Source organism: Lissotriton helveticus, chromosome 10, assembly GCF_964261635.1.
Source record: "Lissotriton helveticus chromosome 10, aLisHel1.1, whole genome shotgun sequence".
NCBI classification, from domain to species: Eukaryota; Metazoa; Chordata; class Amphibia; order Caudata; family Salamandridae; genus Lissotriton; species Lissotriton helveticus.
The window spans coordinates 106,620,636-106,646,591 of record NC_136071.1 but is presented as its reverse complement, the minus strand read 5'-3'; the positions used below and the strand labels follow the sequence as shown (position 1 = coordinate 106,646,591).

Sequence of the window (25,956 nt, the reverse complement as noted above, 5' to 3'; positions counted from 1 at the left end):
GTGATCAGCCCTCCCGAGCAGTGACCAAATCTTCCAGTCTTTGTTGCTGGTGCCGCAAAACATGTGTAGCCCTTAATATGCTGTGGATCTATAAGCCAAGTTTCTTGCAGCAAGATTATATCAAAGGTGGTAACGTAGTTCAAAAAGTCAGGGTCCTCTATTTTTGTTGCTAATCCACTGATGTTCCATGAGCATAGACTAAGGGGAAATTCCATAGGTCTGCTATGGGTTCTATCTCGTAGATTGCGTCAGTCTGCCTGTGGATGCACCATTATTGTGCGGGATAATATTTCCCTGCTAGGACCTTGATTTAAGTGCGATACTGTTTCCAGCCACGTGTCTGATTGATCCCTCTCCCTGAGCATTTATAGGCCCCGGGGAGCCCGTCCCCTGGTGCAGTCTCATCTACTATGTTTCAGGGTGCCCACCCCAGAACAAAGAGCTTCCCTGCCCACACCAGCACGAGCAAGGAAACGTGTTTGCTCCCGTCTGGTGGGAGCATTTTTAAATCTCCCACCAGAGGGGAACAAACATACAAGCCTGTTCCCCACTGGTGGGAGATTTAAACATGATCCCGTCCAGAGGGAGCAAGCAGAAAGCAGCAATGCCGCAACATGTGGGAAGCGAGCTAGGGCTGCAGGGCCTCTGGGCTCCTATCGCACCACTCAAAGTGATGGTTGATTTGTGCCCCGGGTGGACTCCCACCTGTAATTAATTTAGCCTCTGGCAGGATGGGGGTCCCCAAGGTCTACTAAGGCTCTAGAAGAAGGCAGCGTGTCCCCCTCCTCTCCTCTCCCTTTTTAGGTTTCGCCTGCACAGCGCTTGTGAAATATTTTGTTTTTAATATAGCTGAAAAGGAGGGGGGGTTATCAGTCCGCCAAAAGCTGAATTACTGTGTTCATTCGCTTTTGTGTGGAACTTTTTTTTAACTTCCCCTGGCTGCATGCATTTATGATACTTTTAAAGCTGTTCACACTGTTTAAGCACCGTTCACTGTCAAGATAAGATCTCTTCCCATAGAAATGGCAGACAGCTTCTAACAGTATGCTGGAATGCTTGCATTTTATTACTTAGTTGTCAAAAGCAGATGCTTTGGAACGTTTGTGGTATTTCCTATACATGCCTCAGTACCTTTCTTTGCACTATGTAGGCATTATTGGGTGCATTTTTTTCAACTTAATTTATTTGGTCATTATGATCAAATTCTAAATGTAATAAACATTGCTCGTTAAACATAAAGTTAATATACAAGAGCGATGCTATATTTTACTACTAAACAGACAGCCACAAGTGCTGTTACCTTGCAGACAACAGGGTCATGATTTGAATGGCGCAGCAGGTGCAGTAGCACCGGGCCAAAAACTTGTCAGAACCCCTCTAAACACATAATATTGCTATATTTGACTACTAAACAGTCAGTCACAATCGATGATTGCAGTGGCACTTGGCCAAAAGCTCCAAGCACCCCATTTAACACCAGTTATTGCTATATTTTACAACTAAAAAGGCAGTCACAACAGCAGTTATCTTTCAGGCACTAGGGTCATGATTTAAATGGTGCAGCAGGTGCAGTAGCACCAAGCCAAAGATTTGTCAGAACTCTTCTAAAGACCTAATATTGCTATAGTTGACTAAACAGGCAGTTACAATTGCAGTTACCTTGCAACTGAAAGGGGCCGGATTTAAATGGTGCAGCGGCACCGGGGCCAAAAGTTGTCATAACTCCTCTAAACACCTAATATTGCTATATTGTACTACTAAACCAGTAGTCACAAATGCAGTTACCTTGCAATTGAAAGGGGTTGGATTTAAATGGTGCAGCAGGTGTAGTGGCACCTGGACGAAATGTTGTCATTACTCCAGTAAAACCCAAATATTGCTATATTTAACTATTAAACAGACAGTCATGCGTGCAGTTATCTTGCAGGCTACAGGGTCATTATTTGAATGACGCAGCAGGTGCAGTGGCACCAGGTCCAAAAATTGCCAGAACTCCTCTAAACACCTAAAATTGCTATATTATGCAACTAAACAGGCAGTCATAAGTACTGTTATCTAGCAAGCACTAGGGTCCTAATTTCAATAGTGCAGAAGGTGCAGTGACACTGGGACCAAAAGCTCCAGGCACCCCACTAAACACTGATTATTGCTTTCTTTTACAACCATACAGGCAGTCACAAGTGCAGTTATCTTGCAGACACTAAGGTCTTGATTTGAATGGTGCAGCATGTGCAGGGGCACCGGGCCAAAATATTAGTCAGAACTCCTCTAAGCACCTAATATTGCTAGATTTTACTACAAAACAAGCAGTCACAATTATCGTTAAACTGTTTGTTGAAAGGGGCTTGATGTAAATGGTGCAGCAGGTGCAGTGGCACCAGTGCCAAAGGTTGTCATAACTCCACTAAACAACTAATATACTTATATTTTATTCCTAAACAGGCAACCACAAGTGCAGTTACCTTGTAAACAACAGGGTCAAGATTTAAATGGTGCAGCCGGTGCAGTAACACCGGGCACAAAGGTTTATCAGAACTCCTCTAAACACATAACATTGGTATATTTGACTACTAAACAGCAGTCACAATTGCAGTTGCCTTGCAATTAAAAGGGACTTAATTTGAATGGTGCAGCGGCCCTAGGGCCAAAAGCTCTAGGGACCCCACTAAACCAAGACTATTGCTAAATTTTACTACCAAACAAGACAGCCACAAGTGCATTTATCTAGCAGGCAATAGGGTCATGATTTGAATGGTGCAGCAGGTGCAGTAGCACCAGGCCCAAAAGCTCTAGGCACCCCACTAAACACCAAATATTGCTATATTTTACTACTAAACAGGCACTCACAAGTGCAGTTACATTGTAGACAACAGGGTCATGATTTGAATGGTGTAGTGGCAACAGGCCGAAAAGTTGTCAGAACTCATCTAAACACCTAATAGTGCTATATTTTACTACTATACCGGCAGACACAATTGCAGTTATCTTGCTGCCTAAAGGGGCTTGATTGCCCAAAAGCTCTAGGGACCCCACTAAACGCAGAATATTGCTAAATGTTACTACTAAACAGGCAGTCCCAAGTGCAGTTATCTAGCAGGCACTAGGGCCATGATTTCAATGGTGCTGCAGGTACAGTGGCACAGGGCCCAAAAGCTGTGAGAACTATTGGTATTACATCAACTAATTCTATTATTTGCCTCTTTCATTTCTCAAAATGTTGCTAGTACTTACCCGCACTATACCACTAGTAAGAGCACAATATTTTGCCTTTTTGTATATAAACAAGTCATAACACTTTAACAGACTTTTTGTAACGTATATTGTACAACTAGTCAGCAAGCTACAACTTACAACAAAAAAACGGCTTATTAATCGCGTAGGCGAAACCTAATACATTGACTAATGTGGTTTATTATATTTGGTCCTAGTGGATGGGGCCCTGGGGCTGAGAAGGCTCAGAAAGAGGACCCGCTCCCCTTTTTCATCAAATTTTCCCCCAGGGAATGGGGTCCATGGTGTCAAATAAGGCTCGGGACCGCATGCCCCCCTCCCCTTAATTGTTTATATTTGTCCCTGTGGGGTGGGGTGACCAAGAAGGCTCGGGGGCACATGGCACTTCTTCCCTTTATAATAACATGCTGCCCCAGGAGATGAGGTTCCTGTGGCCTGCTAAGGCTCAGGGAGGGTGGCAAAGTGCCCCCCCTCCCCTTTTTTTAATTATATTTGGTTCCAGGGGAGGGGGCTCCCTCCCCTTTTTATTATAATTTGGTACTGGGACATGGGGTCGTCAGGGCCAATTAAGGCTCTGGGAGGGAGGCTGCATCGTGGGGTTGTCTGGCTCTGGGAGGCTTGGCAGTTCGGGCTGGACTGTTCCCATGAGGCACAGGGTCAAGACTTATTTGCGTATGGCCATGTCTGAGCTGGGGTCGCTTGGTGAACAAAATAACGATGGTTTAAACCCAGATCTGTGACTGGGGGTGAGTGTTTTGCCATTGTGCAACATTCCGTCCATCATCTTGTGTGTTTTGCAGGGTTGGTCAGGGGCCTGACCACAGGCCAGGTGCCAGCCCCCTCCTGTGCACGCACGAAGGGCGTGCATAGTGTGTGTGGTGGGGGGAAGTTGGCTGCAGGGCCTCGCTGAAGTGAAACACACCACAGAGTATTAAAGAGTATCTACTAAGAACATTGTGCACTCTATGCAAAGGTTGAACAAAGAGAGACTATTCACCTGAAATAACCAAGTTCTGAAGGTGCTAAAGATCATACTACCTGCAGCCTTCATAATGTGTTGAAAAATGTACAGATGGCCCATCTTTTGAAGCTAAACATGTACATGGGTTAGTACCTGGTGCAAACCTCGGTTATGTAAAAATGCTCATGCTACAACGATACGGTCTAAAAACTCTAGGCTGCTTGAACTACTTAGTATCTACTATGTAAAATCTTTGCTGTATTGGAAACTTTCTGCAGAACCAAAAAACACGTGGAACATACTGGAAACAAGTCATCAACTGGCATCTGCACAGAGTTGCACTTCAATACAAAGATTTATAATGTATTCAATTCTCCAAACACATTCGATGCATTAGGAGCACATGTGTTTTGTAAATACTTACACCCATTAGCTGGACTATAGGTATACAAAAATAGGTAGAGAAGTAATATGCTACTTGGCCGCCACTATGTCCACTATAAAACTAACATACTCATTGGAGGATGCCATCTGTGATGTCATCAACAATGTCATCTGTCATAAATGTCATAGTACATTACGAATGATGTAATATCTGAGGTCATAAGCAATGCATGGCGGGGCGCAAGTTATAGTTAGCTCTGCAACCTATAATTCTGTTAACGTTCTAAGGTTTTCCGGGTTCAAAACTTTAATGTTGCCACTGACATTTTCACCTAACCATTACATCACTGAAAACTTTATTTCCAGTGACTAGAATACGCGCTATATATATACATACATATATATATATATATATATATATATATATATATATATATAAATATATGCATACACATGCATCCATCCATTGAGGGCCTTTGGGCCAGCCCCCTTCAACCAGTGGTCTGTCTGAGTGTCATTTACACTCTACTTCCATCCTGACAGCATACACCAGGGAGTATTGGTTCAGTCCACACCAGTCTCAGCCTCTCTTGCCCTGTGAGTGCTGGAATTTTCTAATCACATGTGCGCATCCACCTGAAAATTAGTGGGGTTCAGTGTCAGGGCTGGCTTACCAGTCCTTTAGTTTTCAATTTTCTCCTTTCACTTGTTTGCTTATTTTTTATTTGACATTTTCTTGACATCGTACAACAGTTCCCCAGGCAGTGCTAACGGATCGCTTGCTTCTCATTTAGTCTGCAGTGTACCGCATCATGCGCGATCACTTCCTCTAAACTAAGTGAGCATTATGGAATGCTGTAGACCCCAGGGCAGCATTGTTCACCACTCCAAGACAGCCAATATTCTAGACATAGGAGCCATGCTGAAAATGTAAAACACGATAGACTATGTTCAATACCACGACAAGACAGACACCCGCCACAATGTTTAATTTTGTTATTGCAAGCATTATGCCTGCCATGTTTAGGCGGCAACATGTTTTCTTTATTCTACTTGTATTCTTTTAATTTATTTTACTTATGTTATTGAGTCTGAGAGTTTTATTGTGGTTAGTGTCAGAGGCTGAATTTAAGAATGAGTCTTTGGATAGATGCACGAGTGCAAAGATGAGTAACAAAGTGCATATATGATGACCTATTGAGTAGCTCAACCCATCAGTTTCACAAATGGCAATTTCATTCATAAGCCAAACCAATTGGCATTGTCTATGCTTATTTTAATTATATGATAGGGAGGTACCAATAATGTTTTTCATTCCCCCATCCCCTACAGGTTTGCACTTCTCTTTCCCAGGTCCCTTAGGAAACCACACATATCTTCTTCTTTAAAAGAGCTCCAGGAGGAGCCCACCATATGTAACCTGTAAGGCGGAGGAGCCCAATGATGAAGAATGGCAATTTGATGTATGAAGGCCTTTGTTCCTTTTTGAGGAGTCCCCAACTATGGGCCTCATTTATGAAAAGTGTTGCATCGATGCGTGAAAACAGCGATGCAACAGTTTTCAGTATGCCCTCCTTGTGACACTATGGATGTGCCATATTTACTGTACGGCGCTCCATGTAGCAAGGATTCACAGATACGTCAGTATTTCTGATGTATCTGTAGGAGCAAAATTGGCACATTGCTGGGGTGTGTGAAAACAGACGCGAAACTCCATCAATTTGTCCTTTCACCTGCGTCAGTCTTGCGCCTGCTGTGTGGCATGCGTAAGGATTTGACGCAGTGGCGTCCTAGAAGTGTTGCAGTGAAATCTCATAGATTTCAATGCGACACTTCTACGAGCCTTTTTTTGCGGGGTAACGCCCACCCTGCATACAGTATACTTGATGCAGATATTAAGTAGCACAGGGGTTTACAAAGTGACGCATTTGCTTAGATGCATCACTTTATAAATATGTTGCAGTCTCACGCATATTTTATGCCGCCGGTGTGTCACAAAAAATGACGCAGCAGCGGCACAGCCCCTATTTCTCTAAACAAAGGTATCCAGCAACCAGCAGAGTGTCCCATAATCCTACTCTACCTGTCCCAGGGACTTTTTTGTTACATGTGCTGTGCACAGAGATATTTGGAGCATGCTCAAGATGTAGCATGTGCTCTATACAAATGGTATCTGGTGTCACAATAGTGTATATGTATCTCACCTGCTCTGAGGTTAAGTAACGAGGTATAAAGACGGCCAAGCTTTTGGCTGCCTTGTGCTTTATAATGGATAGCAATGCAATCTACATCAGGAGCAGAAATTGATATTAAGGACGTTTTTGTACCATAAGACTAGCGATGAAGAATCAGAGATCTGTGTTTTGGGGCAAGTGACAGTGTGGAAGAAGAAAGAAGGCAGACACTCGGACACGTTGCTGCTTCTCCCATCATTATTTCAACTTGCTTCCATCAGTTATTTTATTTTGTGGCTGGTTGGATTGCTGTTTTACTCCAGTTCCAGTGGCTCTGTTGCAAGAGGAGTTGTCTTCACTGTGATTTTAGGGTGCACATTATGATTTTGAAGATAAGTTCTTACCGGCCTCTATTAGCAACATAACAGAAGTCACAGATCCAATGGAAAGAATGGCAGAAACATTTTGATTTGTAGTTGCTTGCTATTATGGATGCAAAGTTTTCTGCGGTACTTAGTTTTGCACAATCTTGGTATTGACAGATGAGAAATGTATAAGACTCTTTCAATGTAGGATGTGGGGAACTAGTATGCAAGAGAGGTCTTGAAGTTTCTGTATTTTTGGAGAAAAGATAAAATGTTGGTCCAGAAAAACAAGTTTTCTTTTGCGTGAGGCTGCATCAAGATATTTATTACCGACTTGTGAGAGTTTGAGTGTTTCACTGACCCTCTTAATAAACTGGATCCTCCTATTAGCTCAAAAAATAATCCTAGGATGCAGTAAAAGATGCCATTGCTCAGGGATTTGAACATATGGAAAGGAAACAATATACTTATGTCATGCTTCACACGGCAGCTGTACATGAAAATCACCTCATATGCCAACTTAGTCACTCGTAAAGACTACTTAATAAACATAAAAAATGAGGCCCTCATGTCCTTACGTTTAACCAAGAAAAGAATGAATTCTTGGTTAGAAAACCTAGAATGCCACCTAAAAGTTCTATACAAAATGGCTTATAGACGTTGAATTTCATGGTTTTCTCCCCAATCCGGACTATGAAGTCAAATCTTGCTTTCTGTATCAGTTCAAATCTCTCCATGAAAGCACACATAGAGCGCACTGTGAAATCAGCCAAAACAGCCCTCCTTCCCTTAAAACAACTCAAGTCTACTACATTAAGAAGATTTCTGTGACATAGTTAAAGCCATTGTGATATCGAAAATTGATTATGGAAACATCCTTTCTAATTGAAGCACCTAAAGCTCCCTTGAAAGCTCTTCTTCATTCAGTTGCAAGACATATTTGTGGCCAATTAATCCCGCATTAAAAGATGTCTATAGCAATCCTGGAAGCAAGAATTGTGTAAATCCAGAAGTGCTCAAAAACTCAAATGCAACAAAGATCTTTAGCTAGTATAAAAAAAATCCAAACCCCCACTCTGATGCAATAAAACCTTTTCAGGGGATGCTGCTTTATTTATGGAACTCTCTCCCGGAGGACCTAAAATGCCATTGTCACTATTAAGATGGTCTCACCTAAAAGAATCAGGCTTATCTTTATCTACGCTACACTTTTTTTCGGTCACTGAGCTCTTACGCCTTCCCCGTTCCCTCTCAGCTTGAGGTGAAGAGGCTGGTTTTTTTTCTTGTGTGTGTATTTAGTGGATCCTAGTTTGTCCAATGTGACGTGAGCGGACCCTCCCAAGTAGGAGTTACGTTATTTAAAAAAAGCTAATTAAATATGCCTGAATGTGTGACGAAATTGAAAGGACCTTGGAATACTGAAGATGTTAATGTCTACAGTAGTGAATGCAGGAGGGAAGAGTGGATGTAAACGGCAATATTTAACTGAAAAGTGAGTCAATCAATCAAAAAAGAATTAGGATTGATACAGCGAAGCGAGCGAGCTCACAGAATAGGGATGGATGGTAAGAGTACACATTTAGATGTGGGAAGGGTCACCGTGTGGTGCACTATATGGAGTGCCATAAATTCAGGGAGTGATAACCATCCCTGTGTTTGTGTATATGTATAAAGGCGGGAGCAGTGTAGGACTGGTGAAGAACAAATTTGAAGGGCCAAGATTAGGCTCTCCAGGCAAGCCCTGGTTGTGAGGGTTTTTGCACTGTGCATGTGATGAATGCAAAAGTGATGGCAGATTAGGGTATTGTTTCAGAGGCGGTCTATGTGGAAAAAAACAATATAGTGTGCAAAGCTGCTAATGGCTTACATGATCATTGGAGTAATGGTAATAAACCTATTTGTATATTTGAAATAAAATAGTTGTTAGTATTGAAGAAAAGGCTGATGGAAAGCAAGATTGATGTGACAGAGAAGGCTTTTTCACTCTTGTGTTAAAGGAATCAGAAAAGGTTTAGAATGAAGGCAGACCCTAACACAATTAAGACAGTGATGACAATGGAGGAAGATCTAAGTAGCAGGTTTCCGATAACACTTTTGGGAGATAAGAGATTGTGACTTAAGATTTTCTTAAAGAAGACACATCTACATGTAGTACAGAAGGTGAAACTAGTGCTTTATTTGATGATGAAACCATTAGTGAAAGAACAGGAGGGACTAGATAAAGGTACCAGAAAGCCTATAGTAATCAAAATAGTTGGCACCTCATTTGTTTGCAACTACGGCTCGGGACTTGATATGTGTAGATGTGGGATTTGGCTGTGTTTAATGTGATCGATCTGACATCTGCGCATTATCAGGTACATTTGCATACCAAACAGCAAGCACATACATGGTTTGTTACTCTCGTGGTGGTGAACAGATTCTGAGGATGCAGTTTAGATTAGTGTTGGCTGTTTTCATAATAGGTTGATGTTTTCAAAGGGATGGAACAGATTGTTGCATGGAAAGGATTTGGAAGAATATTACATGATATTAGAGGACGTTACATGGTATTAAAGGGGATTATGAAGATATTAGAGGCTTCAAATTTGATGCGGATGGAAAAAAGTGTCAATTGAGGGCATTTTAGGTGACTTTTTAAATTTTTTATAATGCAAATGTAGCTCAAGGGCTTTATAGTACTTTCCATGAGAACCGGATTAGAGTACCAAAAAGATTCACAGGATGTTGAGCAGGGGCTGGGATTTGAACCTGGTTTCCCAGTACCAAAGTTGGCAGCTCTAGCATTTAGGCCACATCTATTTCCCACCTCATCAAGGACATATGTTATCCAAGAAGGGAATAAGGCAGAAAATAATGTATTGGCAGTAAGGCTTGTGGCACATGAGTCAGAGGCCATAGAACAGCTGTGATAAAATCTTAAGTCTAATCGAGCAGTGTTAATATTTTTTTGAGAGTTTTGTCGGAGAAAGTGGCTGCAAAGAGGCAATTCATGAAAAAAGGGATCTCAAATTATAGTGATTTACTTAGATTGAATTAGGTGACTACATTAGCTAAAGTGTGCACTCTCCTTAAATGGAAGGCACTAACCCTTACAAATCATGGGTAGAGTTGCCTTGGTAAAAATGTAAATTTAACTGTTAATTTATTTATTTTTCCAAATGTTCCTTTTTCATTTCAACGTGTTTTATTAACATTTTTTATACAATACAAGAACACATTAGCAAATTCTGTTACAGGGTTTGCAACGATTCGTCCCCTTGTTCAAAAAGATTTTTTTTTCAAATTGATTCCCTGATGCTGTTTTATTTGGAATAATCAGCATACTGGTTTGACATTTCCTTGTTTACAACCATAGAAGAAATATGGGCGATCGCCTTAGCTCACTTTCGTTCATATTATCAGGCAGCCCTCTTGTCTATTTTATACTGGTTGGGCAATGCTTCTACTACCCTGATATTCGAAAATTACTTTTTGCAAGTAATGATAGAAGAAACGGGATCTCGACTATCTGTCTTTATTAAGATATTTAGACCTCCTAAAAATCCTTGATAAATCAATTGCAGAGCTAATTCTTTGGAAGTGCAACATTTTAAGGACTATAACATGTTAGACTGCCATGAGTTCCCCTCATGGAAGGGCTGTAAAGGTTTTGTTTGCAATCTCCAATTTAAAAAGTCATCATTGGAATACTTGGGGTTTTCACACTGTAGTCGATTTGAAATATACTGTTTCATAGAAAACATAAGCACAGCTTAGTATTTCAGATATGCGGGAAACCCATATAACAAGTGTTGTATTATGTATATAAAATTCAAAAAAATAATAATAAAAAAAACAGTGTGGGCCAAGAGCTTTGGATCACATTTTGAAAATTAAAAGTAAATTAAGAATGCATGCGGAAATGCTAGAGGAGAGAGCTCTTGGCATTTTAAAAATGCTGTTTAAATTTGAACTTAGACATCTAAGCATATGGTATACGCAGATACAGGTTGGCCAACATGTTCGTCTTGAGAGAGTAAAGACGGAAACAGGGTTCAGAGTTACACCTAAGGAGTGGGAGGAATTAAATTAATACAGCTACAAGTTATTCAGGACTGTAAATTTAAAAAGAGTGCAACATTTTTTAGTGTTGGCTTCTTTCACATACTCCTAAAGAAAATCAGCAGGCTATGTCCATCTGTCATAAATTGTTGTTTTAGATGTTAATTGTGAGGGGTAGGTGAACTGGAAGCATGTAATTGCCACCTGTCTAACTCTGAGACACGCCATGCCAAGCCATATTATACCATGACCGACCACACAATGACAGGCCACACCATACGACATGCTACGCCATACCATACAATTACAGACCGTACTGTACCATACTATACAATGAGAAACTGCATACCATACAATTACACGCAGCGCTGTACCATACTATACAATGAGAGGCCATACCATACAATACCATGTCATGCCATTCTATACAATGACAGATCATTCTGTACCATACCAGGCCACACTATACCATACAATGAGTGGACATACCATACTGTACAATGACAGGTCATGCCATTCTATACCATGACAGGCCACACTATACCATACAATGATAGGCCACACCATACTTTACTATACAATTACAGGCCTAACTGTACTATACTATACAATGAGAGGCCATACCATATTTTACAATGAAATGTCATGCACTCTATACAATGACGGGTCATACCATACCATACAATGACAGGCCACACTATACCATAAATAACTATACGACAGTACACACCATACCATACAATGACCTGCTACGCTATACCATATAATTACAGGCCGTACTGTACCATACTATAAATTGAGAGACCATACTATACCGTACTCGACAGGTCATGACATTCTGTACAATGACCGGTTAATCCATGTAATTCAGTGACCAGCCACACTGCAAACCATACAATTACACACTGTACTGTACCATACTATACAATGAGAGGCAATACCATACTGTACAATGACAGGCTATACCATACTGTACAATGACAGGCCACACTATACCGTACAATGACAGGCCACACTATAACCATACGACAGGCCACACTATAACCATACAAGGACAGGCCACACCACACCATACCGTACAATGACAGGCCACACCATACCATACAATGACATGCTACACCATACCATACAATTACAGGCCGTACTGTACCATACTATACAATGAGAGGCCATACCATACTGTACTATGACAGGTCATACCATACAATGACAAGCCACACTGCATACCATACAATTACACGCTGTACTGTACCATACAATGAGTGGACATACCATACTGTACAATGACAGGTCATGACATTCTGTACAATGTCAGGCTATACCATACAATTACACGCCATACTGTACCATACTATACAATGACAGGTCATACCGTACAATGACAGGGCATACCATACAATAACATGCTACACCATACCATACAATTACATGCTACACCATACCATACAATAACATGCTACACCATACCATACAATGACAGGCCACACCATACTTTACTATACAATTACAGGCCGTACTTTACTATGACAGGTCATGACATTCTGTACAATATCAGGTCATACCTTACAATGACAAGCCACACTACATACCATACAATTTCTCGCCTTACTGTACCATACTATGAGAGGCCATACCATACTATACTATGAGAGGCCATACCGTACTGTACAATGACAGGTCATGATATTCTATACAATGACAGGCCACCCTATACCACACAAGGACAGGCCACACCATACTTTACTATACAATGACAGGCCACACCATACAATGACAGGCCACACTATACCATACAATGACAGGCCACACCATACAATGGCATGCTATGCCACACCACTCAACTACAGGCCGTAGTGTACCATACTATACAATGAGAGGCCATACCATACTTTACAATGACATGTCCTGCCATTCTATACGACAGGTGTCATACCATACTGTACAATGACAGGCCACACTATACAATACAATGACAGGTCATACCATACAATGACAGGCCACACCATACTTTACTATACAATGACAGGACACACCATAACATACAATGACATGTTACACCATACCATACAATTACATACCGTACTGTACCATACTATACAATGAGGCCATACCATACTGTACAATGACAGGTTATACCATACAATTACATGCCATACTGTACCATACTATACAATGAGAGGCCATACCATACTGTACAATGAAAAGTTATACTATACCATGCAATTACATGCAGTACTGTACCATACTATACGAGAGGCCATACAATCCTTTACAATGACATGTCCTGCCATTCTATACGACAGATCATACCATACCATCCAATGACAGGCCATACTATACCATACAATGACAGGCCACACTATACCATACAATTGACAGGCCACACCATACCATACAATGACAGGCCACACTGGATACCATACAATTACATTCCGTACTGCACCATACTATACAATGAGGGCCCAATTCACAGAACTAACTTAAGACAAAATCCTAAACGTACTACCATTTTGGTATTCACAGAAGGCACTTACTCATTGATGAGTAAGTTCCTTCTGTGAATACCAAAATGAGTAAATGGTGGTAAGTTTAGGATTTTGTCTTAAGTTAGTTCTGTGAATCGGGCCCTGAGAGTGCATACAATTCTATACAATGACAGGCCTCACTATATGATGCAATGACAGGCCACACCATAATTTACTATACGACGGGCCACACTATACCATACAATTAGAGGCCGTACTGTACCATACTATACAATGAGAGGCCATACCATACCGTACTATGACAAGTCATGACAGTCTGTACACTTACAGGTTATACCATACCATACAATGACAGGACACACTATACCATACAATGACAGGCCATACCATAAATGATAGGCCATACCATTCTATACAATGACATGCCAGACTGTACCATACTATATAATAACAATCTGTACCACATCATACAATTCAATACAATGACGGGCATGCCATATCACACTATACAGCATAACAAAAAAAAATCCTTTCACATAGCCAATATATCTAACATGGGTGAGACCTATTGGCTTTGCCAATGCTTGTCACATCCGGTGTCCAACAGGTCATTTTGCTCAAACATTCTCCAGTGTGTCACACTCACCAGGACTCCACGAGCCCCACAATAGTGCTCTCTGGCAAGGGCTGACGCATACATTATTTCTTTATTCAGGCCCAAAAAGGAAACGCACTGCCTCTCATCAGTATAGAACCAAATGCATTAAACTGCATAAAATGACAGGCACTATTTAGTTGCAATGTTCTAGGTATTTCACTGTCCTACAAGCAGTTCAGAGAAAGGGGTGCAATCTACGAACTCTGCTATGCGCAGCTCAGTAGCTCACAGCCACCTCCAGCATGTAGGGCGGTGATGTCTCAGAACAAGGCGTGTGCGTGGAACCAGCTACTTTTGTTACGCTCGCCTGATGCTTACCAGTAAGCCACAGCTAACAACACAGTGAACCTATAAAACAACATGTGTGCCCATACAGTAGACCAGAAAATACACAGAATATACACACACAATTTACACATCATAGTGCATCTTCTACTACAGTCTGGCCACTGTTCTTTCAGGATCCCTTTTCCTTTCTCCTGGAGATATATATATATAAATTATATATATAAATTATATATATCTATAGCTAGCAGAATGTATATGTTCATCTCGTCGGCTTCGCATGTCTAAATGACTCATTACATCCAGCCCTATGATAACAGATACCTTTACAGTGTATTTATACATAAGATGCGGGAGGTGATTGACGCCATGCAAATTCAGAATGAAATGGTTGCATGTATTTTAAACACTGCGCTATATATTTTTAATGTGGTCACATTTGCATATTCAGTACAATATGCTGGTTGCACTAAGCATTTTTATTACTGTGAACTTCTCTATGATCGGTTCAGCAGCTTGCGTAATATGTTTTGCGTAGTATGTTTTCCATTTCCATGCATTAGGCACTATATAGTCAATGTACAACATGGCGTCTGTCAGATTCATAAAGGCTGTCAAAGCCGAAACGCATCTCTCCTTCACATGCTGGGTCGTGAGGGGCCCTTTTTATTAAAAGAAGCCGTAATCATACAACCCTCGTGTACGTACCTTTTTCCTGTTGGAGTGAGTGAGAGAGTGAGAGTGTGTGAGAGAGAGAGAGAGAGAGAGAGAGAGAGAGAGAGAGAGAGAGAGAGAGAGAGAGAGAGAGAGAGAGAGAGAGAGAGAGAGAGAGTGAGAGAGAGTGTGTGCCTGTGTTTGTCCTCTCTCTCCCTAGATTCGAGGTTGGGCAGAGCAGAGGGGCCGGTTTCATGAAAGGAGAGGGTAGAGAGCTGATGGGAACTTTTTCTCACTCTTACATTGGCATCCATCCTTAACTGAGGTGCCCGGCGGTTCTAGAGTATGCCATTGGAATGAGGGGAGACGGCTAGCAAGGACTTAAGGGTTTGGAGAAATAGAGAGCATTGCCTCATAGCAAACGTCTAGAATTTGCAGAAAACGAGACCTAGTTTTCTTCTTTAAAAAGGGCCTCGACTGGGATGAGGGCACTTTGAAAAATCACCCAAGTATGAGGACTCAATCTCTTCAGCTGGAAAGACAACAGAGTAAAAGTGGCACTAGTGACACTAGAGGCTGTCTTTGAAAGAATAGGGTCACCAAAGGTAACTGATGACCTACTTGAGGGGTGAAACGATTTTGTGTAGTCCAGATAAAATATGCCCCTCTCCCCCAGATTTAACCCAATATTTCTCTTAGTTCCCTACATTGAGACAGCACAGCTCCAAAACAGGAAAACTTACTCACTGTTTCCTAACCGTACTATCCAAAAATAAAGCACTAACTGAAAGAAATATTGAGTTAAATTAATTCAGTTTACACACTGTTGGCACATAAAACAGGTGCTCGGCTCTGCGCCGGGCCAGCTCAGTCCATCATGATACAGCCTGTGATCTTTGCATTATGGATATTAAGGAAGGTTGTTTCACAATCTAAAGAATTTAAGGATTTCAGGAAATAATATTTCCTGGAAAACGTGAAAGTCGGATGAGAAAGTCCTCATGGCAAACTTGTGGAAAGAAATGTATTTAAAAAAAGCAATTTCTCGGTGCTACGTTTTCATGATGGAGCCTACGTCTGGCAAGGCGTATTTGCCATAAGAAGAAGAACAGTCAAAGCCCAAAATAGGTGAAGGCCACTGAACTGGGAAAATAGAGAAAGCCAAATAAAAGCACTCAAGAGAGTTCATTTAGATGGAAATTTCCACCCATTCATCATATAATGGATTTGAATACTTTACTCACAAATTGAGCTATAATAGAGCGACTAAACATTAAATAAATTGAAAACCCAGTACCAAACCTGAGCCGCGTGCTCTCGCATTGCCATGTTGCTGTGGTGCTTACGTCACTGGAGAAAAGGCAAGGACGAAATTCGCAACCACTTTATTAAAAATCCATTTTCGCAATAGGTAAGGTCGTTACACATACAGAAAAAGCTAATTTCCTCTGCCCACAGACGACTTTCATACTTGAAAGGAAACACGAATCCTGTGTGGAATATCCTCTATTTATGAGGAGTCTATATCAATCTGGAAAGTCTGCTTGCCCGAGTATTTATAAATCCTTGCCAGTGATGTGAGAAAGATACTCTGAAAGACAAGGGAAGTTGAATAGAGTAAAGCTATCGTGTAATTTGTGTAAATCAACATTACATCTGGAGAAGAGGGAAGAAAAGACTTCAACAAAATGTATCTTTCAACATTTTCTCCTCTATAAATAACAGGTCACATGTCTTGGATCGAACCCATGGAGGCAAAGAACTGTTTTCGATGGAAGTAAAGGAAGTGCACAGTTACAGGATTTTGAGTTGAGCACTCATTGTGCACATGTTCACGAACTAACTTGATGGTGAGAGGACTGAACCACAAATGGATTCAAGACCGCAGGGAATCTTCAGAAAACAGATTGGGTTTAAATGTTTTCCAGAAGGATAAGGGATTAGACAGGCGGTGAATATGGAGGGTAAGAGAATTCCATAGTTTGGGAGTGAGCTTAAAAGATGCAGCCTCAATACACGAGCGCATGAATATGGAGCTCAACATGGGTAGTGCGAACAGGAAGGAATGGAATTAATTTTTGTTGGGCGGATTTTGAGAAAAAAATGGTGGGCAAGCAAGAAGGATTTATAGATAATGCACAGGGACACAGTCTCAGATGCCCACCAATTAATAACATGAAGGACCTTTAAAAGACAGAAAAGTGATGGGAATCAATTGGGGCTGGATGTGCTAGCATTAGGAACACAGATTTCCGAATTGTGATTCTCTCTGAACCGCAATAAGGAAATCGGTATTCCTAAAGTAAAACTCTTTTGAGTTTCATTAGTGATACCTAGTGGGTCGCAAATAGAGCTACATCATGCATATTAATGAGGTAGGTCACAATTTGCAACCCATTAGGAATCAACGCCATCACAGGGATTGTGACCTGACCTGACCCTCTGGGGTCACCACCATGTCTTTTGATAAATCAATCTTTTTGTAATTTTTTTTTTAATGCATCCCATTTTCCTTAAAGGAAAACGGGATGCATTTAAAAAGAAAGAGTAGGCAGTGGTCCCGGGGACCACTGCCTGCTCTTAAAAAACGTTTTCATTTACGCCTTCCGTTTTGCGAATGGGTTACCATCAGTTTTAAACTGATGGTAAATATTATTGTTTCACGAACGGAATTTGGTTGCAAAACAGCGATAGATACCATAACGATTCAGCCTTGGAAATGATGCCCTAAACACGTCCCTTCAAAATACCGAATCGCAAATGCAAAATGTGATTTGGCAACAAGTTACTGAATTGTGTTTTGTACATTTAAAAAAAGCAGTTTTCTAATTGCAAAAGGCCCGATTCGCAGTTTGCAACCCAAATAATCCTTTGTCCATCTGGCCCCAAGAGCCTTCCTTGGCTGCCAATGAAGTAAGAGTGAAGACACATCTGACACATGCAGATTAGGTCATGAGGGTTCACTGGCTCGTAGGGTGCTATCAAACTCCGACCTACTTGGAACCACCGTGCCATGGAAGGGTAACATCCAAAACTGGCGGCCCACACATTAAAGAGATCAACAGTGTGCACGCAAAGGTTGTCTCTGATGCAGTCTTTAATATGGCCTTCACAAACAGATGTGTAGTCAGATACTTGGGGGTTTAGTAGAATAAGAAGGCTGGTATTACATTTCTAAAAACAGTCAGTGCATTCAAATATAGAAGTACTGGAGCTGTGGACTCCTACTTTTTAATTAAGCTGCAGAACAATTCACTCATAATATCTGATGTTATGAACTCCTTGAAGGTTGGTAATTCAGGGGTAGCATATTATACGAGGGCCTTGAGGAGGCCTCAAGCGAAGAACTGGCATATTGCCTTTTCTTTTCTATAAATTTATAGGACCCAGATACTCTGCGCATATAGGTGGCACTTTGGGGCATATACAATACTTTTAAGATAATAAATTCCCCATCCTCATTCACAGACTTAACAGTTGTGAACCCTTAGTATCATAAATTTAGTATAGGACGCCATTGCCTTCACCACGTTTCCCCAGTCTTTCAAGGCAATGTCGCTGATCTAAAATGGAATGCTTTAGCTCTCATTGCTGCAACGCCTAGTTGTAGCTGCTCTTCACAGATGCAAATAGGCAAATCTCTTGTACACTTGCAAATTTAGCTGCGAGAAGGCTGCATTGAGGCTTATTAATGCAATGGGATTTATCATTCTCAAAAGCCACTAGAAATGTCTGCTGTTAGTTTGTATAAGTTGTTTGCCCAGTGAAAGACTGTATATCCTCCACCATTGGTTCCTAGATGTCTCACTGAATTAATTCTCTATCTGTTCTCTTTGTGGATTGGCCAAGGGAAGGATGAATTTTCGCTCTGAATAAACATTGCAGCCATCTAGACTTCTTTTGAATTGGTTTGCTTTACAAATCACAACAATAAACAGTTTTACCCGTCTTCTATATTTAACGTGAAATCCACTAATACATGAAAAAAATATTTGTATTTTTATTTAAAATTGAGATTCAAAAATATCTGTTGATCCTCTGAAATATCTAAAAATCACTAAATAAAATACTAAGGATTAAATATATTAGCTGACGCAAGCCCACTCCAAACGTTTTACACATTCTTAGTTTTGTGTATTTCAGAACATCAGCAATTGGTATTCCGCTTTTTAAAATGGAGTCTGCAGATGTTTCAGGTCACCAGTGCTTTGTACTCAACATGTAGCTGGTAGCAACCCTTTGAGGGCCAATTATTCAATTTGATGCTGATCGTAGACACCTTCATGGTGAGAGTGGGCAAGCATTCAAAGCCATTTATCTTCTGGTAGAAATGATGAGCTATCTACAAGTTTCGGCTAAGAAAGTAATTTATGTACTAATGGTGATAACTGCTGTAACTGTGTTTCTGAAAGACCTTCTTCTGGTCTCCTTCCCACAGGTTACTCAAATGGATAGAAGAAGGGGTACCGAACGATCCGTTCCTGAACCCGGAGCTGATGAAAAACAACCCATGGGTGGAGAAAGGCAAATGCAGCATACTGTGACCACTCCTGCTGACCCCTGAGGGGATCCTCAAAGACCCAGAGAACAGCTTCCAACACCAGTCCTTTCATCATTCATCAACTCTGAATGTACTTTTGTATCAATGGCGAAAAATCATAATTTGCAATTTTCCTGTTATGTCCATTTGAACAAAGAAGCCCCCAAGTGTGTCTTTTTCAATCCAGGCAAAGTCTGAGATGTCAGCCAGAAATAGTACTCACAGAAAGCAAGTAAGCGATTAGCAATGCTATTTTGGAAGCTCTTGATCAAAAACAGCACAAAAACCATGTCAAAGCTACATTTCTAAAAGATTAGAGGAAGTAAATATAGATACACCCAGAAAATGATGTTCTTGATAGATTGTTTCCAGCAAACATGCTGCCTCAAACTATGCTTCATGTTATGTCTGTATAATTTAATTTTTCCAACTTGTAAAGGAAACTTTTGTAAAAAATAAATATTTTCAATGATTTTAGGTACTTTTGTAAGTTGTAGAATAATTAAATTTTGCAGCTACGAAGTAAAGATATGAATACCAGACCTATATGAATTTATAAACGAAATAAAGCAATAGTCGACTCATTTGTTTACATTGCTTTTTCTTTTATTAACAAAAGCTGGAGAGACCTGAAACGGACTCATCAACATAAAACATTTTCCCCTCAAGGCTCTGATCAGGTTGCCCTCCAGAAAAAACCTTGAGCTCCCTCCCACACACACTCTATGTACATTGTGGACCTATGAATGAGAGGACTCGTCACAGGAGGTCTTTGATATAAACATTTCGCCGCACGGCGTTGGAGACGCCTTCATTGAACCGGAACCACACGTCACTCTTTCCCACTGCCGTCCCAATCTGTTTCTCAATCGATATCTTTTCAGGTTCCGAGTTTTCTGAAGGGAACCAAAAAGATATGGGGAGGAGAGAAAGAAACAAATATCGGCTGGTTAATATTTTCATAAAACAATGATAAATTCACAATATGTAGGTCGGTCATCAAAAGGCCCACATTTGGGTTAAGCTTCCTGCCTATCATGTCTATAGTCAGCTAAACTAATGTCACAGAACATGCAAGTGCCACAAAGTAGGAATTCAACCCTCAACTTCTGCCTTCACACAATACCCCCTACACCTCTTACTCCCTCAGCACGTAAAGTAAAAGAGTCCTTTACCTGTTGAACCGTTACAAGCTACAATATACCCTGGGTGATACTTTCTCACTACTCTCCTTCTTTTAAATGTACCGTTTCCCCACTTTCACAAGCCACAATAATCCATCTTCCTTTTAAAGCCAGTAGGAGAAGGTTTGCTGAAGACTAGTATGAACCTTCTTCTATAAAGATGGATGCTCGAGACCTGAATACTCGTGTGCAGAATTTGCTGCTGTGCCCATCTTAAGGAGGGACTGGGGCACACATATCCCACAGAGAAGGAAGGATGGGTGCACTGGAAGAAACTGCATCAAGCCTTAAAGAAAACATTATATTGTCTACCGTAGATGGTATTATTAAACATGTGTATATCATGATTAAGGCTCACTGTTTTCCGTTTTTACAGATTTTTACAGATAAATACTGAAAGAAAACCATTTATTTTCCTGTCTGTATTTATTTTTAAATGTGGATAAAAACGGACATTGTTTTATTTTTGAGTGATTCTAAATGCTGTCAATCATGACTGCCAGGCGAATATCTGTGCAGATTGACAGGCAAGGGGATTAAAAATATATAGAGTTTTCAGTAAAGAGCCTTAAACAGCAGTAGATTTTCACAACCTTGATACTAAAATGTACATGTTTTCTTCAAAGTGTATTTTTTACCATCGGAGTTTGTACATAAAATTGAAACCTGTCAGGCATGAGCGCACATTAACTGGATAAATACATGCAGAAATATACACATTTCAGCTTCATTTCTTCACAAAACCTTTAATAGATATGGATAAATACAGGTAAAATAGGCAACAAAAAAAAATATCGATAAATACAGACGGAAATTACAAAAATATAAATACCATTAAACCGGTAGCCCTAATCATGATGGAGGATCCTTATGGAGAATTTGTATTCATTACTATGCATTTGACCAAATGTGTTTTGGTTTATAAGTATATTTTGTATTGGAAGGCAATTTTGCTGACGACAATAAATACATTGGTATAAATTGTCTGCCATGACAAGGAAGAGGGTGAAGGTTCTAAATAAAAGGCATCTGAACCCATTTTTTTAAAAATGATCCTCTATGATTTGAAGTTTGGCACTGCCTGAATGCCGCGGTTCGATGACACATTGGTTCTGGTAGTATCACAAGCTTGGATCCTATTTTGCACTCTGGCCAGGGCTCAAGCGACCACCATGAAACCGACCAGATCATATACTGAGAGTCAATAGAGCTCATTTCAGGCATTGTAAAGTTGATGCTTCTTTTTATTTAACACCCATTTTTGTAGATGGATTGCAAATGACAAAGCTGAAGTTTGTAAAAGACCTTGGGGAGGCCACGGGACAGACTCCGATACAAAGTGTGAGAGCGTGTCTCAGCTGTTCCCTTTCTGTCCCAATGGAATCCTTTTCTGAAGCTAAAGCAAACCGATTCACTTCAGGGAAAACACTGGGTACTTTGCATGTATGAAAATACCCCTGTGATCTGAAAGCAACTGGTGTCCCAAAAGGGGATCCTCCACTGAGAAAGCAAGTAATCACAGTCATACCCGAGGACAAACAAGAATGTGGCACTTGGACCAAGTGTCATTTTGGGGTACTGTGGACATGTATTAATGAAGTGCAGACCCATCTATGAAGCAGGGGGTACTTTACAGAGCAAATAAATGTTTGAGGCTCTTGTAAATACAAGAAAAGTGAATAAAGAGCAGAGGAACAGTAAGAAGAATGGCGTTCTTTGGCGTTAGGCCTACAGATTGGTGGAACTCAGGATTGCAGCTGTACATTCAGTGAAATTTAAGAAAGACAGGCCTTTTATCACCGTCGTGCAAAACATTATATGCACTAAATAGGCAATAAACTCTTCCATGTTTAGGTCGCGCTACAACTACCCCCACTCTTATTTTATTCATCCCCTCTACTTCCAAATTCATATTTTATTCGGACGAAATTTCTAGAGCCAAAATGTCCTTTCTGCAAACTAATTGTATGGCATTTACTAAATACACTTATTTTGCACATATCTAGTCAGCATAGAAGACTTCCAGGTGAACACTTTTCTGTGTCGTCATACTTAGAATATATGCACATGTCCTGTTTGCTGTAGTACCACATGGCAGTGGTGCTGCCCGAGAGCACCTGTCCCAGCCTCCCCCTTGGTGGACAGAAGGAAGGCTGTGAACCGCAAGAGGATGGCCCTCAGCTCCAGTAGGTTGGTGTTGATCCGGGAGGGACTCACCAGAGGCCTCTGATCTCCACCTCTCCCAGGTGGCCGCCCGAACCCAGAACCGACTGGTCACTCTGGGTGGGGAAGGTAGAGGGTCTGCCAATTATCCAATCACAGTCCAGTAACCACCACTGCAGATCTTTTGCAGTCTCTGCCCAAATCTTAACATGGTTAGAGGCACCCCCATGTTGGGCCCACTGGGTCATGCGATACCATTGCAGAGCCATCATATGCCACCTGGCATGCTCAATCAGTACGTCGCAGGAGACCATGAGTCCCAGCAGCCTCAGAGTCGACCCACAGAAATCCAGGACAGAGGCTGAAAGATCAGGATAATTGCCTGAATGTCCTGGATCTCGCGTATCTGAGAAGTCAGGCGGGACTTTCACATGTTGATAGTGAACCCTAAAGATGACAGTAGGTTCGCCATAGTCTGGAGGTGGGTAACGACTGCCTCCTCCTTCAACAGCCAGTCATCGAAGTAGGGGAAGACTGGCACCCCTGACCTCCCAAGGTGTGATGCCACCATCACTTTCGTGAACTCTTGAGTGACACTGGTGATATCAAAAGGGGAGCACGGCAAACTGAAAATGCACCACAAACTGCAGATGATGCAAATGGGCCGGCAGGACACCTTTGAAAATCAGTGTCCTACAGGACCAATGCTACCATCCAGTCTCCAGGGTCGAGGGCAGACGAGACCCGGGCTAGGGTGAGCATTTTGAATTACTCCTGCCAGGGTCAGGTGTTGAGAGGGTGCAGAGTCCTACGTCCTTCTTGGGAAGCAGAAAGTAGTGGTAATAAAAACCATGCCCTACTTCTGGCACCAGCGCCCTCACTATTGGCCTTCTGGCCAAAAGGCCCTGTACTTTCAGCTGCAAAATGGAAAGATGGTCCTTTGTCAATTGCTAAGGGGATGGTGGAAGGTGGGGCAGAGAAGAGAGAAAGGACAAGGCATAACCCTTCCGAACAATCTATTGGACCCATCTGCCCTAAGCGAATGTTTGCCAGCCTGATAAGAATTGGCTACGCTTGCTTTCCAGCAGATGGCTCTGTCCCTCTAAGGGCAAACTAAAGAGTTTTAAGCCACGGGGCTGGATGTTGTACTTACTTTGGCTATGGGGTGGGCATCACGGTCTCTGCTACAAAACTGCGGGGTTCCCTGAGGGGGCTGGATGGGTTGGCGGTAAGGGACTCTTCTGCAAAACTGTGAATGGAGCAGTGGAATAAGCGGCTCCAAAGACTCTGGGAACAGGACAGAGTACACTTTGGACGTGGAGTGGGACTTGAAACTGCCCCGTTGCAGCATCTTAAGCTTAGCGACGTAGAGTTTCACTTCGTGTTCATTAATGCGCAGCCTCTGCAGGACTTGGAGTCGTGGCCCGACACCAGGCACACCTGATGGAGACCAGTCACAGACATCTGTTTGTGATAGTCCCTAAAAGGTTTGAAACCTGCCGTTTTAAGGGGTAACATCTCTAACACACTGTAGAAATGTTTGTTGAAAATTTCAGTAAATGTGTCTGAGGGACAAGAGGGAGCTCTGCACCAGACTTTGGAGTGGCGGAAAGAAAGGAACTGATGTCAGTGCACTGGAGTGGTGCCAATGTAAGTCTGAAGCTAAAAGGAGTGGGTTCGGAACTGCAAGGTGCCACCTTCTGCCAAGCAGAAGTATTGCTAAAAAGATTCCAGATCCAGTCGGATGCCTGAGTAATATTTAAATACTGAGGATTCTACGCCAAAAGTCTCTATAAGAAATAACAAACAGCAATACATCCAACAGTTTGGCTTGCAAAAGGTCCTTGTTACGGGAGCCGCACAAAGCCAAAAATTTGTTCCAGCATTCTGAGTAAATAGATTTCCTAGAAGGATAAGGGTGCCTGGCCACCAAGATGATGAAAACTGCCACTGCTCAATCTCCACACATGGAGGTGTAGAATGTGCAGGCCAGGGTGCAAGACCCAGTTATGCTGCTGTGGCAGAATAGCCTTCCGAAGTGGCAGCCTGATCGGAGGATAAATATTCATGCCCAAAGGTTCTGGGTATCTCACTCTCTTAAGATGACTTGAGCCTGATTGTTAATGATCTTTTTCAGGGGCAATTAAGGTAGCAGCGTGAAGGCATACAGGAGTTGGGAGCCACACTCAAAGTGGAATGAGTCTCTGAGAGAGAGCCTTGGAAACTCCAATGCACAAATGTGCTGACTGTGCGTTCTCAGCAGTGGTGAAGAGATCGCACCAGGCCTCTCCTCGCTGATGGAACATGTCCTGGGCCACTTTCGGGTGGATTCGTGATTCACCGGGTATCGCCAGCTGGCATCATTCTCCCAGGTGGTTAAATATTTCACAAGGTGGTGTACCATTAGGGAAATGCCATGATGGTTCAACCAGGTCCAGAAGCGCAAGGCCTCTTGGCAGACAGTCCACGGCCACACTCACCCCTACATGGTGATGGTGTTGTCTGTGAGGACCTGAACTAGCCTTCCTTGATGAATGGCAGGGAGATTTTCAATGCCAATCGAATGGCCTGCAACTCTAGCAGGTGGATATGCTGGGATCCAGCAGGGATCTCTGAGCTCCACCTCTCCCAGATGACGTCCTCGACTCCACAGTCATGCGCCCGTCACCACCATCAGCTCTGTTTGAGGCATGGAGAGAGGTCTGCTTCTAGTCCAAATGCGGTCAAGTGACTACCTCTGCTGGCTTTCTGCAGTCTCCTTCAAAACCTGCATTGAGTCTAACACGTTTGTTTGGTACTGGGCCAACTGGGATTTCAGACTTTACTG

The 25,956-nt window shown here is 41.8% G+C and overlaps 2 protein-coding genes across 2 annotated transcripts in view; one reads left to right on the top strand and one right to left on the bottom strand.

The window, feature by feature from the left end:
- The window catches only part of GNG13 (G protein subunit gamma 13), a 78,159-nt gene extending 58,239 nt beyond the window's left edge, over window positions 1-19,920 (top strand). The window contains exon 3 of the mRNA XM_078664894.1: window positions 19,681-19,920. Within this exon, the coding sequence (XP_078521020.1) occupies window positions 19,681-19,786 (106 nt within the window). The 3' untranslated portion in view covers window positions 19,787-19,920. The remainder of the gene's footprint in view (window positions 1-19,680) is intronic.
- Window positions 19,921-20,366: 446 nt separating this feature from the next.
- Window positions 20,367-25,956, bottom strand: part of CHTF18 (chromosome transmission fidelity factor 18) — a 428,817-nt gene continuing 423,227 nt past the window's right edge. The window contains exon 22 of the mRNA XM_078664893.1: window positions 20,367-20,678. Coding sequence (XP_078521019.1) covers window positions 20,542-20,678 — 137 coding nt within the window. The 3' untranslated portion in view covers window positions 20,367-20,541. The remainder of the gene's footprint in view (window positions 20,679-25,956) is intronic.